Source organism: Antedon mediterranea, chromosome 2, assembly GCF_964355755.1.
Source record: "Antedon mediterranea chromosome 2, ecAntMedi1.1, whole genome shotgun sequence".
NCBI lineage: Eukaryota > Metazoa > Echinodermata > Crinoidea > Comatulida > Antedonidae > Antedon > Antedon mediterranea.
This window is the reverse complement of record NC_092671.1, coordinates 2,981,246-2,999,335: the sequence shown is the minus strand read 5'-3', so window position 1 is coordinate 2,999,335 and position 18,090 is coordinate 2,981,246. Positions and strand designations below refer to the sequence as shown.

Genomic DNA, 18,090 nt, shown 5'->3' with positions numbered 1-18,090 from the left:
TATTCAATTTTCAGGCACAAAAATACATGACAACAAGACAGCGGTGCAGCACCCTGAGGATTGCCATGAGTGCAAAGCACTATCGAGATGGCTCTCCATATACTGCACTTGAACATATAAGTAAACCATAAAAAGACAAAGATATAAAAATTTAAAATTGCGAGGCATCAAGTTGAACAATCATTAAAATTGAATCTAAAAAATATATATATATAAATATTATGTACAGATAAAAATGATTGTTTAAAGATAAAAAAAAAATAAAAAGTTTAAAGTTGCCTGACATAAGACCGGAGAGCTGTCCGGGTTACAGTACACCAAGGCAATAGGAAGCTATCATTTTGAAGACTCCACGACTATGCAGGCTGTTGAGTACAAAAGTCATTCTGTACATGTTCATGTTTCTGAATCTGCATAAAATAAAATTCATATTTTATTCAAAAACTGCATAGTTGATTGGCACGTCATAAAAACAAAGGTTTTTATATGCTCATGAGCAGTTGTTCACATGAGACTTTATTATTTAAGGGACCATATTAGAATTATTCTAATGCAGTTATTGCAATAATTACATATTTTTTATTGAAATGTAAGCAGTAATCTACCATTACATACTACTGCAGCAGTATAATTTTTACCAATATTTTTTCACATAAAGTTTGATAGTGCAGACAGAGCTTATCTAAATAAAAATCTACAGTGATTATTTTAATCACTTCATTTTTTTGTTTTGCTGTTTTAGTGTAATTGCGAACAAAATTAAAATCAAATTTTTAGTTACCGTATGTATGATCAAATAAAGAATATTGAAAATTGAAAATAACCAGCCCCTGGGTAAAATCCTCAAACGTACATTAATTGTGAATACAAAATAATTGTCAATTTGTAGATTAGCCTGCTTAACCCAGATACAAACTGACAAAAAAGCCAGAAAAAAAATAAACCGTTCTTTATATCTAGACAAATTAAACCGGTTTCAATAATTTTTTAAAAAACACTGACCTTGAGTGGTTGGCAATAAACCAGTTCAAGGTAATTTTTCTTTTCTAAAAATAGATGGTCTTTTACCTAGTGTCTTTACAGTGGGGTTACTGTACAGAGTATAACATAAGCACACTCAGTTTATCAAATACAGTATCACTGTACAGATACACATTATCTGTTTAGTTAGGACTAATTGTATTTTAAAGAATATTTTTTGGAAAATATTAATTTGAGTTAAACTAACATATTGAGGGGCTTCTCTGGTATTTTGCAATTTTGTAATTGAAGTTGAATTGCCTAAAGGCTTCAAGAAAAACAAATTATTTTTCTCTGTTATTTTATGTGCTTCTTAAAGTCCATGATCTTTCTTATTTGTGGGTTAATAATGGCTCCAAGAATAGTCTATGTTTAGTTTGTTATTGTGCTATAGTTCCTGGATTTGTTAATTATATTGGTAGATTCAACTGGAATGTCCTGAAGTACGGTATACTTGAACTATTTGAACTGCATCACACACAATTCCTTTCTTGTCTATTTCGTGACTAGCTTACCTGGATGAACCGACAATAGCTCTCCAGAGGGAGGGTTTAGATACGGAAATTGAAAAGTTCCTAGAACACCCACTGTACCATAATGGACTTGTCTGCAACCATGCCCTCATGTGGGAACATCCCAACATACCAATGTGGATTTCTTTTGTGGAGTTGTTACGAAGTATAATACAAGAACATAATACATTTTCAATCAAGGATACAGTTTAGCCTACAGAAAGCTAAAGCTTACAGTACTTGATTTAACATACAGTAATTTAATATATTTATATACTGTATCAAGCTAGCGTAATTAACATGACATGTACAGTATTTTGTATATATTTAATGTTCTTTTTATTTTACAGTTTTTCTTTAATTGTTAGAACTTACTTGCAGTTTTTTTAGGTCGGGGTATATGAAAATTTGAGGTCAATTAGGCATTATACTTGCATGACAAGGACAATTCACATTGGAGCTGTTATTGTTGCATCCTCAAAATGCTCTATTGACTAAACTACCACATTGTTAGTAGATACTATATCGGTAATACAGCGCATGGTTCTTTGCTGAAAGTCTATAAATAAATTGACTTTCTCAACTTAAAATCTAAAAGGTTTGTGTTGCTTTGTGATACTTGGCCTCCACATTTAATTGCACACCTTGTAATTATTCTTTATTGCCTTTAAAAACCATTATACTTTTGAAACGACGATTGTCATTGAAATGATAGTATCTTTCTCAGGCGGAAGTTGTTTATAAAAAAATTAAAAGGTGCTCCTCGGTGAATATAATCCATTCAGACCTACCCTGGGGAAATAGGGTTAGGTCAATTAAAATGAACATTACCATTTGATTAAATTATTATTTCTTTACACAGTGCTTCTTGATATACTGTATAGTTATTAATAAATTAAAAGTTTCTTGACGGTGAATATTTATTTTTTAAATTTTATGAAAAAGAGTTGAGTTAAGTTTATTGGTCAATCATAAAAAATTCATGTTGAAAATTAATTTTCCAAATGCTGACCACATACAAATATACATATAAAAATTAAAAAATATAGAAATATACAGATTTTTGTTCTGGTTTTTTAACTGTAGTTTGACATTTTGTTGACATTTTAATATCAGGTATTTTATATTAATGTTTACAAAAAAATGTTAATTGCTGCATACTGTGTGGTAATTGATTCATATTAATTTTTCTGTAAATATAAAGAATCTGAACCAACGTGTACAACTGCCATTATGATGTTTGCTTTGGATTAATTAATTTTAAAAAGAATATATTGGTATAATTATTTATTGTTGTATGTCCAATTAAATTGTAATTTATTCATTTTTATTTAAAAACTGATAATGGTATAATCATTTATTGTCATAATTAAATTTTAATTTATTCATTTTTTTAGAGTTTATTATTATTAAATTATATTTATCATGTACTGTACTGTACCATAGCCACCAATTTTTTAAACAATTTTCCAAAAAACCAACTGTTTGCTATTTTTTATTTGAAACGATATCTGAATCAAAATGTTTGTTGTACGATATGGAGTGAGTATGGAATCTGTTTTTGTCTTTTTTTCTTCTCATTATTGTGCATACGCTATTAAAAGTGTATTACCATATTTTCATACAACGATCTAATTTGTGCGTCTATTGTGTGTTAAATGATGAATAGAGATTTTTATTTTGACGCATTCAACATTATTTTGTAAACAATTGGGATGCATGAACATGCGTCAAAATTCAATATCAAAATTACGTGTCATTGACATGTGACAAAACATCATTTATGTTATAATAACAATTCTTCTGCATAACTGATGATTTTGTGCCCTGCAAAAAAAGATTTGGCATACAGTGTATATTAACAACACTACGATTAAACATTTGTACAATTTGGGATGGACGTATGCTAAAATTCATTATCCAATGGTCGTGTGTCATTTACATGTGACAAAAACACCATTTATGCATAACAATTGTTTTGCATTCATCGTTTTGCATAGTATATATAGTCTATTTAGCTACTGTAGCTTACCTGGATAAACCAATAATAGCCAGTGCTGCTGTTAACACTCACTGTTAGTTTGTACAGGGCAATCTAACAACAGGATGCTGAGATCTGTCCAGAGACCATTTGTGTTTATAGGCTGCGACACAATCGGTTGTACGCACCTCAACAGACACTGCGCGTCGCAAAGAATATGTACATAGTACAGTACTGTTGGTATTTGCCGCAGCCAGACATAAGATCAAAGGACTGTTACAAGTTCCTATCTTGGCAAGGCAAGGCAAGCTCAATGCATTGCATTGGTTTGTGTATTTTGCAAATTTAAAGTATAGTTTGTTATTGTTTTTGCAGATCTGAAGTAGAAAGGTAGTGATGTCTCTTATACTACGCTTACAGCAGCTGCAGGGAGAGGACTTGCAAAAGCTGCAGGCCTTGTACATGCATACACAATTCCCAATGGAAATCAGATATTACTGTGCCTCATGGATTGAGGCTCAAGATTGGTAGGTTAAAATATTATAACACATCTCATACATGCCAACACTCCTGTTTTTTAGACTGTCTTCCGGCCTAATATTGTGCTTCTGGTTTTGCACATTTTCAAAGATAACTGAATTTTGATGTACAGTATGTGTTGTTTTGTGCATTAAAATATAACACGCATGCAAATTTACGATATTTAATCCATTATACAACCATCTGCAGTCATTATTTTTTTCCTGAACACTCCACCATGCAATATCGCTTGCGAGTCACACACTGCACACACGCTACCTCTCGATAATAAATAGAGTGCTGTTGACCTAAAGAAAAAACCACCTCCCTTCAGAAGTTGCCATGTACAGTACTTTGTATATCCTTACTATTTGATTGGTTGATTTCATATCACATGCAATGCATTATTTTCTCTAATTTTAATTATTAAAGACACTATTGCACTGTGTTTTTGAAATTGATGTGCAGTGCTATAGGCCTAAATATTGTGTGACACTGTAAACCCACCTGTTATATTATTACAACCAGGACATTTTATTAGCAAGTTACTTTATATACAGTACAGTGTAGTAAGAGCCCCGAGTTAAGCAAGTTAGGTTTCTTGATCTCATGACGCAGTTCAGTAAATAGTTATTGTACTACCTAAGTTAAATTCAGCTATACACCCTTTTTAAAAAGACAAGATGCAGGCCATTGGTTGGAAATATATCATGACTGGATCAGATTTACATGATAATACAATGTAAGCCGTAATCTGATATCAATGGGGGAAAATCCAATGTGTTAAAAATAAATTTCCAGGGCCTCTTTATTTGATATGTGTCATGTCATCGGAAATTATCCAGGTAGCTTAAAACTGGGTTCATGTATTTGATGTGTTTATACTGTTCATTAGTTGTTTAAGAACTGGCCTTGATGTTTTTTCATAATATAAGTTATAAGGCAAAGATCGTCTGATTTTCCTTAAAAATATCATGCAATATTCATTTTCAATCAATGAATAGATTTAAGATTATTAATATTTCAGTTTTATATTCTTAAAAGTCTTGAATGTACTGTAGGCCTACCCCATTCTGTCCAAGGTGGGCACAGCAGAATTTTGAAATGAGTCATTCTATAAAACAACATTACTCTGTACATTTAAAGGATTACTTATTTATACCCAAAGTGGGCTTATTGATATCAGAGTGGGCCTATTTATACCCAAATCATATCATAGTCAACTTCATATCATATCAGAGTGTGCCTATATCCAAAATGGGATTAATCATACTGTATCAGAGTGGGCTTATATCCAAAGTGGGCTTAATCATATCAGAGTGGGCTTATTTATATCCATGGTGGGTTTGTTTTTGTGTCATTATGGCAGTGGTGCAATACATCATTCGTGTAATTAGGCAGAGAGGTGGGTACAGTGTGTAAAGCCAACTTCAAAATCTCATACCCATCTTGGTAATGCCTTCCACCTAGCCTAAATTGCAACAGCACCCAACTCAAGAAACCTCTGGGTGCCTAAAGCTCTGTCTACACTAAAAAAAGTGTGATGTGCCCAAAGAGGGTAGTGATATGCCCAAAGAGGATAGTGATATGACATCATCATGTCTATATATGGGCACATCACATTTTTTGTCACATAAAGTTTGATCGTGTAGACAAGTAAACTGTTTTATTTTTTCCCACCGACCGGTGAAGACACCCACTTGAGACCCCATCATTCTTGCAATTTCATGGGTATTACTCATTACTTAAGCTCTGTCTACACTACTGTATCAAAAAAAAAATGTGATATGCCCATATTGACATGATGATGTCATATCACTACCATATTTGGGCATATCACTACCATATTTAGGTACACCACACTTTTTTTGTCAAACTAGTTTGATAGTGTAGACAGAGCTTAAGACGCAGCTTATTTTTATATCTCCATGGTACAGTATTATAAAAAGAGGTAAACATTTTTCTTGTTAGGCAAGGCATCAATGTCGATGACCTTAGTATGGAACCAAATGCCAGGATGCTGCTGCAAGAACTCATCCAGCAAGTAAACCAGAAAGCATCAGGATTGTCAGATGAAATGATGTTTCCAATCCGACTGAAGCTAAACCAATTTGCAAGAGAGTTAGATGTAAGCTTAGTTTATTTTCTTAAATCATTAGTTGAAACGTCACACATTGTTTATCTTACAGTACAATTAATTAAGAGGGAATATTGTGGTTTTGTCATCATTTCCGACATGATTTGTTACATTAACTAGTGACACTGGCATAATAGCTTGTGTGGTGTCCCTTAATAATGGTTTAGATTTTGAAATAAAATGTATGGCATGTGATTGATACTGTACTGTAGATCTTCTTTCTTTATTTCACCATAATGTTGTTTAAAGGAATACAAAATTACACACAAAATTCATACCGTATTTATTCGAATAAACACCCCGCTTTAAATAAACACCTCCATTAAATAAACGCCCCTCCCACCTAAAATCAAATAAATACGGTATGTAAATAGTATGGTAGATGAGCCAGATGAGTTAATCACTCCTACAGTAACTCATCGTGAGAAAATTTACAACATATTGGAGTAAATCCACTGATAATTATGAATCAGACATGTTTCTTGTTCATTAAAAATTGCATACGGTAACCTATATTAATGTTTAATGGTTGTCATGGTGATGTAACATGGATGAAATATTGAAGAATTTAATTTATAATCTGGAATACAGTTTATTTAAATACTTGCATGAGAGGAAAGATTTTAATTTAAGTTTTGCATGCTACACTTTTCTGAAATCTTTTGGGAAATACGTATTTCATACATAATTCATAGAATAATAATATGCATATTGTTCTTACTCCTAGATTTTTTAATTATTAATGTTGTTTATCGTCTAGACAGGAAAGAAACATAGACATACCTACAATCTATGTTTATTTTGAAATCCTGTTTTAAAAGCTTTTCGAAAGACTTTGGTAAAGTTCAAAAAGTCCAATCATAATGCTGTCTACATTTACCTAAGCTCTGTCTACACTATCAAAGTTTATGTGACAAAAAAGGTCGTGCCCATATATGGACATAATGATGTCATATCAATACCATATTTGGGCATATCACTACCATTTTTAGGCACATCACATTCTTTTGTCAAACTAGTTTGATAGTGTATACAGAGCTTAAAGGAGAATGGTCTAGTGTGAACAAGATTTTAAGAGTATTCAGTATAGTTCATAAAATGATGACGTTTGTAGTGATCCTATAATACCAGACACACGTTAATTACAAAACTTTGAATGTTAAATGCATTAAGTTACGTCAAAGATCTAAAAAATCAAAGTTCAGAGCTAAAGTAGAGATTTTCTAGATTTATTTTATTTTTGATGGGTGTACAGTAGACAGAGCTTTACTGTAGTTGTAGTGTTAAAACATGTTCATATCCTTCTTATGTTCATATCCTTCTTATGTTCATATCCTTCTTATGTTCATATCCTTCTTATGTTCATATCCTTCTCATGTTCGTTTCTTTAGAATCCCTGATTCCAATGTATACAAATGAACATTTTTTATGATGGACCAAATATTTCATGTGGCCGACTGATGATGAGAACCATGTAATTTATTTGCCATGGCCTAAAGTTAAATTAACAATAGCATGGAGATGAGAATGACCAGATAAGACAAGATAACTATGATAGATATACTGTAGTAGTTAGAGACATGTAATTAGAATTGGATGACATGTATTCTAGCCATGACAGAAATGGAAAGGAAACTAATAAGAAAATTAATGAATCTGTCGTAACATAATGAACATTAAATCTATCAATCCCAAATCACATGAAAATTAGAAACAAAATAGAATACTATACGGTATTAGTAAACAAATTGAAAAATATACATGGTAATTTATACAAATTATGAAATATATATGAAACAAGAAATATTTCTTACAAAAAATGCTGCTCGACATTTTGATGTAATAATTAATTGTTAATTATTGTCTTTTTTAAAAATTGATATTCTATTTGATAATTTAAGAAGCAGCGAAAACGAAAACAGGTCTTATAGACTAACTGTCTGCATACATCTCAATATACTCTCTTCTCCCAGACGCCCTCTAAGTTTTGCGCAAGCCCAGTCCGAGTTTACAAATTCCCATTTGTTTGACTGGCCAAACCCGAGCCAGTTACTGGGATCTTTGCTAGATTTTACTACAATAGAATGCTATCATTTTTGCACATGTATTAATAAATACAGTTATCTTTTATTCATACTAATTTCTTAGTATTTTATTGGAAATGTAATTAATGATCTGTAATGTCTTTTTATCCAATTATGTTTTTACATTTAATTTGAGTTTAATGTCATTTACTGTTTTATTCATACACTTTGGATTATGCCTTTTATATGAAATTCCTTATTGTTAATTCCCTTCTGTATTATTCTTATGTTATACTTATTATTATAGGTAATATGTTTTTTCAATTGTTATTGATAATATAAAAATACAATTTAAAATATTTATAGCATTGGATTATACTGTGATATTAGAAATTGATTATTAATGCCTTGTATGTTTTATATTTATAGCAACGATGGAGTATATCGCCTTTAAATTTTGTACGAACAATAAGATATTGCATTGAAGTGGAACAAAGCCTTGTAGACGATGCCGGTGTAAGTAAATTGTTTTTTAAAATAATACACAGGGATGTACGGTAGCTACGAGAACTAAAGTGGTCCGGTTTTTGCAAGAAATGGAACAATCATACGGCTGAAACTTCTGGTGGTGGTTTTTCCAGTGTTCTTTCAAATTAGACTTAAACTGATTCAATGACTTTGACTCCACAACAACTCTCGGCAAAGCGTTCCAATCATTAACTACTCTTGCTTCAAAATTATTTGATCCCCATTTAGTTTTGACCCGCGGCTTTAACAGTTTGAAAGAATGACCTCTAGTATAATGGATAGTTGACATATTAAAAAAGGTTTCAGTGTCCAATTTATCGAATCCTTTCATGGATCAGAGAAGCTCTCTTTCTTCTATAAACTAACGTAGGAAGATCAAGTATTTTTATCCTACATACATACTCTGTACCCCTTAGTTCCGGAATGAATCGGGTGGCCTTTTGTTGTAGCTTCTCCAACCTATCCTCATCTGCTAAAAACTTAGGAACCCAGACATTATTACAGTATTCCAGGGTTGGACGTATTTAAAGCGACTTGTATAACAGCAACAAACACTGCACTGATACAGTAGAACTTTAAGGAAACATTTCTATGACTCAAAAAATTGTCATAATGATAGAGGTGTCCCTTAATAGTGTTAGCCAAATTGTTAAACCATATTTTGACGTTGATTCAGAAAAAGGAAGGAAATTCCCCTTTATTAGGTGGTGTCCCCTTAATTGTTGGTGTCCCTGAGGAAAACTACATCAACACTGAAAGATGGCGCTGATAAACTCTAATTTTCCATCACAACACAAGTAGTGTGAATGTGCTATAGCTTTAGGGTGTGTCCCCTAAATAGGTGTGTCCAAAAAGAGGGGTTCTAGAGTAATAGTCAACAGTAGTGGCTATACTATACAGTAAATTACCTCCCTGTCTTTCTCCCTAACTAAATCAAACATATTTATATCGCAAAAAAAAGGGGGTAAAATTGATATAATAATTTGTGTTTTGTATGTTGCAGGGTAACTTGGCAAGAACACCAATGTCAGACAGTCATGAAAGTATTGAAACAACTTTACATGAGTTGAGGATCATGACGGCTGTATGTATCTTATAATTAGTCAAATAATATTTAAATAATATGCAAATTAGGTCAGATTTGTCAAATAATATGCAAATGTGTTCCTCAAGGAAGAAGAAATTTTATTGTATGAAAAAAAAGATCTCTTTTAGGATTATTATACCACATACAACACTTAATAGTGTATTTTATTGATCAATGCATTTGGCCATTAAAACTGTTCATCTATAGGGTACAGAAGAGGAGTTAGACCCATGACTTTCAGAGTTGGTAACATACCATTAGACCACATACAGTAGTCATATACAGTTCTTACTTGTGTATTTTATTGATGCATGGTCATTATACTTATTCATGTATAGGATACAGAAAAGGATTTGGATACCTTACAACAAAAACAAGAGATGTTTGTCTTTCAATATCAAGAAAATCTGAAATTACAAAGTAAGTACAGTAACTAAAACACCCAAAGCTATCAAACTAGTTTGACAAAAAAAAGTGTGATGTATATTTTCAAATATGGTGGTGATATGCTTAAATAAATATGGTAGCGATATGACATCATCATTTCCATATATGGCCACATCACATTTTTTTTATAGTGTAGACAGAGTTTTATCTACATAGTAAATTCTACATTAGCTATAGATGATCAAGAATCGTGAAAAAGATCCATCTTGTAGTTTTGACGTACATCCTTAAATTAGTAAAATAATGAGTGGTCCAGAATTGGGATCCTGGTCCGGCTTGCCCTCTGTGACCACATATCTGCGGTTTAAATTTGGTTAAGATTTGTCTTACGGCCTAAGTAATATAATAAAAAGTAGATTTCAAAATTAGCCCTGGTACAGTTTGCCTAAAAAATGTAATCGAATCATCCATGACCACAGAATGCTTGAGCAAACATAATGTATATATATTTTTAATAAATTGAAATTATTTTCCAGTGATGAGTGAATGAATGTTTGCTTTATCTTCAGATCAGTTAGCACAATTACAATCTCTGCCGGAAAGAGATCCAAATCGGTTAGCTCAGGAACCGTTGCTAAAGCAAAAGAAAATGGACCTAGAGACTGTATTACAAACAGAAGCACAACATCTGCTAACAATGAGAATTGTAAGTTTTACAATATTCCGGGCATCATTATTCCCAACAAGATATCTGAGTTTCTTTCTAATTTTTCAGGAATACCAATACTTTCTAATAATATAGTTTTATTGCTTGCTGACATGTATATGAAAATGTGTGAATTAAAACCACATCTGTCAATATGTATGATTTATTACTTCTATGACGACCACATGGGTGGGTGACATTTGTATGTCAAAGATGTGACACATGGCAGTCACAGCTTGAAATCATATTGGGTACTCAATGTATGTGACATTTGCCAAATACTGGTCACATGATGTTAAATTATCATTTACTTGGGTACTCAATGTATGTGACATTAACCAAATACTGGTCACATGATGTTAAATTATCATTGACTTGGGTACTTACTCAGTGTTTGTGACATTTGCCAAATACTGGTCACATGATGTTGAATTATCATTGACTTGGGTACTCAATGTATGTGACATTTGCCAAATACTGGTCACATGACGTTAAATTATCATTGACTTGGGTACTTACTCAGTGTTTGTGACATTTGCCAAATACTGGTCACATGATGTTAAATTATCATTTACTTGGGTACTCAATGTATGTGACATTAACCAAATACTGGTCACATGACGTTAAATTATCATTGACTTGGGTACTCAATATATGTGACATTTGCCAAATACTGGTCACATGACGTTAAATTATCATTTACTTGGCTACTCAATGTATGTGACATTTTCCCAATACTGGTCACATGATGTTAAATTAATGTTGACTTGGGTACTCAATATATGTGACATTTGCCAAATACTGGTCACATGATGTTAAATTATCATTGACTTGGGTACTTACTCAGTGTTTGTGACATTTGCCAAATACTGGTCACATGATGTTAAATTATCATTTACTTGGGTACTCAATGTATGTGACATTAACCAAATACTGGTCACATGACATTAAATTATCATTGCCTTGGGTACTCAATATATGTGACATTTGCCAAATACTGGTCACATGATGTTAAATTATCATTTACTTGGGTACTCAATGTATGTGACATTAACCAAATACTGGTCACATGACGTTAAATTATCATTGACTTGGGTACTCAATATATGTGACATTTGCCAAATACTGGTCACATGACGTTAAATTAATGTTGACTTGGGTACTCAATATATGTGACATTTGCCAAATACTGGTGACATGACGTTAAATTATCATTGACTTGGGTACTCAATGTATGTGAAATTTGCCAAATACTGGTCACATGATGTTAAATTATCATTGACTTGGGTACTCAATATATGTGACATTTTTATTATTTGACCTGGGTACACAAATGTAGGTCATAACATTTTTCTATGTCTAATGTACAACATGGATCAGTTTACTTATCATTTCAGAGCTGTACATAAACAAACTACTTTCTAGGGACTTTGAAATGTCATTCTTTCCTACTGGATAGCATTATGCGAAATGTGTGGGCTAGACATATTAAAACATTAACAACAACAAATTTATTCATGATCTGAATTAGAAAATAACTGGAATCAGTGTTATTGCTTCTAATTAACATTTGCTTTTCACAAAATTAAAATAAACTTGAAAATTAATTTGTAATGTAAATTTTATTCTGAAATTAATATTTGCGAATCTTGACAATTTGGAGAGCTGCAAACAGTTTTTGAGAATATTAATATTAATCAAGTTGGATTTCCTTGGTAAAAATAGGGAAACCTCGCAATTATGTTTATCGTGTGATGTGCCCAAATATGGTAGTGATATAACATCATCATGTCTATATATGGGCACATCACTTTCTTGTCACATAACGTATGATAGTGTAGACAGAGCTTTAGTCAAAACATAATTTTTAAATTGAATGTTGTTAACCTTACATTTTTTTTAGAGTTTGGCTGAAAAACACAAACAAATGTTTGAGAAAATCAAAGATGTACAGCATACAGTCTTAGAAGACGAGTTGATACAATGGAAGCGACGACAACAATTAGCTGGAATCGGAGGGCCTTTAGAGGGCACTCTGGATCAATTACAAAAATGGTATGTGCGGAGAAACATTAAATCACTATGTTTGGTTTGGATTTCTTCTCGATGTTAAAATACGTTTAGTAGTTGAATGGAGGTTTTCATTGAAAACAATAATGGAAAGTACTTCTGACATTTAAAAGGAGAGCTTGACTAAATGTTATTTATGTCTGTGATTAAATGGTTACTGGGTTCAAGTCCCGTCACATGTCAAGATTTTTTCAAAGGACAAAAAACTCCACTCCCAAAGACTTGTAAGACTTTGTTTATGTCAAGCATCTTGTGTATATGCTTGTCTTGTGAACCTCTGAAGGTCCCTAATGATCAGCAATTGTTGGATGTAAATATGGTTTAAAAAAAAGAAGTATATTATGGATTTCTTGAACAGTAGAACCTCCTACTAAGGGACATATTTGTAACCAAACAATTGTCTTAATATGGGTGTCCCCTCAATAGGGGTTTGTAATGTGTACATTTGCTCCTTGTCCCAATTTATAAATTTACAAATCTCAGAACTTAACATTGATGTATATTTGGTTAAGTTTTTATTCAAATATGATTAGAACTAGAGACTCACTGACTTCTTTATGAATATTAATAAACTGGTGCATAAAATGACAGCAAACTAAAAATAAAATTTGGTGGTTAATATGTGTTAGTATTAATCCCTGGGTTCTGGGCTTTTAACAACAGCAGCAAACGCCACTCCATCATTTGTTTATGTAGAGTGTCTTGTTATAGTTAAACTTTGTTTATGTACAGTGTCTTGCGAAAAGATTGTCACCTATTAGACCAGTGATAACATTCACTTATGGCAATTCTTGGCAATGTGCCTAAATACATTTTTGTTTACACTTAGGTGTGAAATGTTAGCTGAAATCACATGGCATAACAGACAACAAATCAAGAAAGTAGAGTTACTAAGACAACAACTACCAATGAAAGTACCTGGTAATGATCTTCTTCCGGAACTCAATACCACCATTACAGCTCTACTCTCAACTCTTGTAACAAGGTGAGTTTTAGATCTTTTTCCAGAACTCAATACCACCATTACAGCTCTACTCTCAACTCTTGTAACAAGGTGAGTTTTAGATCTTTTTCCAGAACTCAATACCACCTTTACAGCTCTCTTCTCAACGCTTGTAACAAGGTGAGTTTTAGATCTTTTTCCAGAACTCAATACCACCATTACAGCTCTCTTCTCAACGCTTGTAACAAGGTGAGTTTTAGATCTTTTTCCAGAACTCAATACCACCATTACAGCTCTACTCTCAACTCTTGCAACAAGGTGAGTTTTAGATCTTTTTCCAGAACTTAATACCACCATTAAGCTCTCTTCTCAACGCTGGTAACAAGGTGAGTTTTAGATCTTTTTCCAGAACTCAATACCACCATTACAGCTCTCTTCTCAACGCTTGTAAGAAGGTGAGTTTAAAGATCTTTTCCCAGAACTCAATACCACCATTAAGCTCTCTTCTCAACGCTGGTAACAAGGTGAGTTTTAGATCTTCTTTCAGAACTCAATACCACCATTACAGCTCTCTTCTCAACGTTTGTAACAAGGTGAGTTTAAAGATCTTTTCCCAGAACTCAATACCACCATTAAGCTCTCTTCTCAACGCTGGTAACAAGGTGAGTTTTAGATCTTCTTTCAGAACTCAATACTACAATTACAGAAAGTAAAAACAAGTTTTAGGTCTTTTTTCGATGTTTTCTCAGAAAATACGTATTTTTATTTACATTTTTTCTTGTACCCACTACTATTTATATACTTAAGTAAATAACAGAAAGAACATCCCCACTTTAAAGGTACCAGATTAAAGGTACCAGATTAAAGGTACCAGATTAAAGGTACCAGATTAAAGGTACCAGATTTATAAATAATAAAAAATCCTACAGTATTTTAGAACTTTTTTTTAACTTATGGAGAAGATTTACTTTTAAATGAATTTTGTACCATTTAACTTGATTTTTTAATTAAGTATAGAACCCGATTATATAATAACATTATACATATGGTACCATAACGAATACATATGAACATTTACATAAATATTACATCAAAATCAGATCAATGTGTGAATATGAAATGGTAAGCCTCTTTTTTTTCCAACACAAACGTATGGTATATGCATTCGCTGGAAAATACAGAGTAATTTATTTAAGACGTAGTGGACGGAGAGAGCTCTAATAGTACTACTGTATGGTAATGATACAAAATGAGAATTAATGCATAATTTTAATACAATGCATCAAGTAAAAGATTGTTTGATACAAACTTATGCATTACCTACTTAGATGAATAGAATCATTTATCAACATTACATTACTGTTCTTGTAACCGTTCTCTTCTGAAGACACAAGGCCATCATTGACAGATACATAGTATCAGTTGACTTCACTGCTGGTGTACTCCAGATCTACGTTTATGCCATGCTATACACTTCTATTTTTATTTTTGATTTATTTTTTATTCTTCAGATCTAATATAAGATAATCCTTGATTTCCACATGACATGACATCTATATACAGTTCCTTCTTAAACTTAATTTTGTACCTTTCTTAGTTTCAATTTGTCTTTTTTTACTGTGTAAGGTATTATATATAATTATAAGATCTCAACTGGTTTTTATTTTCCAGTGTTTTAATTTGTTTTGTGTATTTTTTTTCATGACAAAGCATACATTGTAAATAATATGTAATTTATTCTTTGTTTATATTTGTATTTACTGTATACTTGTTGCATATCTCATTAAGACTTATCACCCTACCACATAATGCCAAGACTTAGTACAATAAAGCCTTGTCTACACTATCAAACTTTATATGAAAAAAGAATGTGATGTGCTCATATAATGGACATGATGATGTCATATCACTACCATAAATTTGGGCATATCGCTACTATATTTGAGCACATCTCACTTATTTTGTCAAAGTAGTTTGATAGTTTAGACGGAGCTTAAGCTCATTCCCTTACATTGAGAATGAATACATGAGTCACCTTTCCCTTTATTTTATAATTCTAAGATTATATAAAACAAATATTTGTTTTCTCTCAACAGTACATTCATAATTGAGAAGCAACCGCCACAAGTTCTGAAGAAGGAGACACGATTTGCAGCGTCTGTCCGGTTACTGGTCGGGGGTAAACTAAACGTCCACATGAACCCCCCACAAGTTAAGGCTACCATTGTTAGTGAGGCTCAAGCCAAGAATTTACTCAATGATAATAACTTAGGAATGAAGTGAGTATATCATATTATCATTATTTTTTAATAATAGTTATAGCTATTGGATGTTATAACGCACCTGATTGTATTCTGATTAATTACACATCATGTCATTCGGAATAGCCCTACGTAACTGAAAAAAAAATAATAAAATTGTTATCTATTGGTGATAACTAACACACTCTAATGCATGTTCAGCTTTTTGTAAACAAAATGTTGTTGACTAATTTTTTACTGTTTGTTTTACTTCATGTCCAAAGTTTTGTCTTTTTGTACTAGTATTCGTTAATGATTTATGATAAGATCTAATAAAAAACTTCAGAAACAGAAACAAAACAAAAAGAAATTGCAAATCTTTCAAAATCAGAGAGGAATGAATCGAGTACACAAGCCATGCAGACCATACATTACATACATTTGCTTTCTATTAACTGTGTATCTTATTTCGTTTTAGTGAGACAAGTGGAGATATCTTGAACAACTGTGGAGTTATGGAATACCACAAAGAATCCGGCAATCTTACTGTAACGTTTAGAAATATGTCACTGAAGAGGATTCGACGAGCAGATAGGAGGGGGTCAGAGGTAAATATGGTTGACAGGAAATGTATTTATTCTTATATGTAAAGTAATAAACACACAATAATAAAACATTTAAACAATATTTGTTGATTTGTTGATGTCATTTTCTAGAAAACAAATGTGGTTTAAGCTCTGTGTACACTATCAAACTAGTGAATCAAAAAGTGTGATTTGCCCAAATATGGTAGTGATATTTCCAAATATAGTAGTAATATGACATCATCATGTCCATATATGGGCACATCACATTTTTTTGTTACATAATGTTTGATGGTATAGACAGTGCTTAGTGTTTTAACATTATGATGAAATACTTATCCTTATTCAAATAACAAATGTTTGTCATAAGTGACCATCAATAAAATGTGTGCATTATAAATTGGTTTTACTTATTTAAATTAATTATTTTAAATTTATATTTTCAGTTTGTTACAGAAGAAAAGTTTACCATTCTGTTTCAGTCAACATTTTCAATAGCCAGTGGTGAACTAGTGTTTCAAGTTAGGGTAAGTGACCATCCAAAAATAGTACAGGAGTGGCAATGGGTTGGGCATGGTATGGAGTTAGGTCAGGGAGGGGGAGAATATCCTCCAAAATTATTATTTGAGAAATGTTCTTTTTAAAACCAAATATGTGACAAGTACCACTTTGACATTTTAAATGGGGTTTGAAACGCTAACTATACTGTAGTTCAATTCAAACTGACTGGTCTGCACTGCTCATTTTAATTTGTGTTGAATTATAATTTATTTTATTTAAACTTTATTTAAAGAGGGTAACCCTTCCAGCTGAACTACAGGTCAGCTGATATCCAGGGGCCTTCTCTTTAAATGACATTTACAACTAGAGGGTACTCCGAGAGTACAAACCTCCGCCTACTGTAAAATTTCCCGACATAAAATTCCCCCCCAAAAATGTTTTTTTTTTTTATATTTTTTTTTATTAGTTCTAGTGTATAAATAGGCTAACTGCACACTACAAAGTAGTGGATGAGAGTTTGGTGTAATGATTATGTATCCAGCCTCTCACAGTTGAGATCCCTGGTTCAAGTCCCACTGAGGGCTTTTTTTTTATTATTATTTTTTTTTTTTGGTGGATCTTTAACCCTGACCCTTCAAAATGTAACCACAATTATATGATGAGTCATTGATCATTGTGGCCAAATTAGAATTATCACTGTAGTTCTGTTGTATGACTATGAATATACCCATAAATTGCACTCTCTCTCTCTCCAATAATAGACCATTTTTCAGACCAGAATTTTGAAAAGTGGTCTACACTCGGAAAGAGACTAATACTTTATATATATTATGTTTATATTTTTTATTAAT

General features: G+C 32.2%; 1 protein-coding gene across 2 annotated transcripts in view; it reads left to right on the top strand.

Annotated features, from left to right (window-relative positions):
* The window catches only part of LOC140040061 (signal transducer and activator of transcription 5B-like), a 50,635-nt gene that overhangs the window by 15,987 nt on the left and 16,558 nt on the right, over positions 1–18,090 (top strand). For both annotated transcript variants that reach the window (XM_072085718.1, XM_072085719.1), the window contains exons 2-12: positions 3,889–4,040; positions 6,004–6,160; positions 8,623–8,709; positions 9,725–9,805; positions 10,147–10,228; positions 10,765–10,901; positions 12,805–12,956; positions 13,801–13,956; positions 16,011–16,193; positions 16,633–16,762; positions 17,185–17,265. In XM_072085718.1, the coding sequence (XP_071941819.1) occupies positions 3,910–4,040; positions 6,004–6,160; positions 8,623–8,709; positions 9,725–9,805; positions 10,147–10,228; positions 10,765–10,901; positions 12,805–12,956; positions 13,801–13,956; positions 16,011–16,193; positions 16,633–16,762; positions 17,185–17,265 (1,377 nt within the window). In that variant the 5' untranslated portion in view covers positions 3,889–3,909. The remainder of the gene's footprint in view (positions 1–3,888; positions 4,041–6,003; positions 6,161–8,622; positions 8,710–9,724; positions 9,806–10,146; positions 10,229–10,764; positions 10,902–12,804; positions 12,957–13,800; positions 13,957–16,010; positions 16,194–16,632; positions 16,763–17,184; positions 17,266–18,090) is intronic.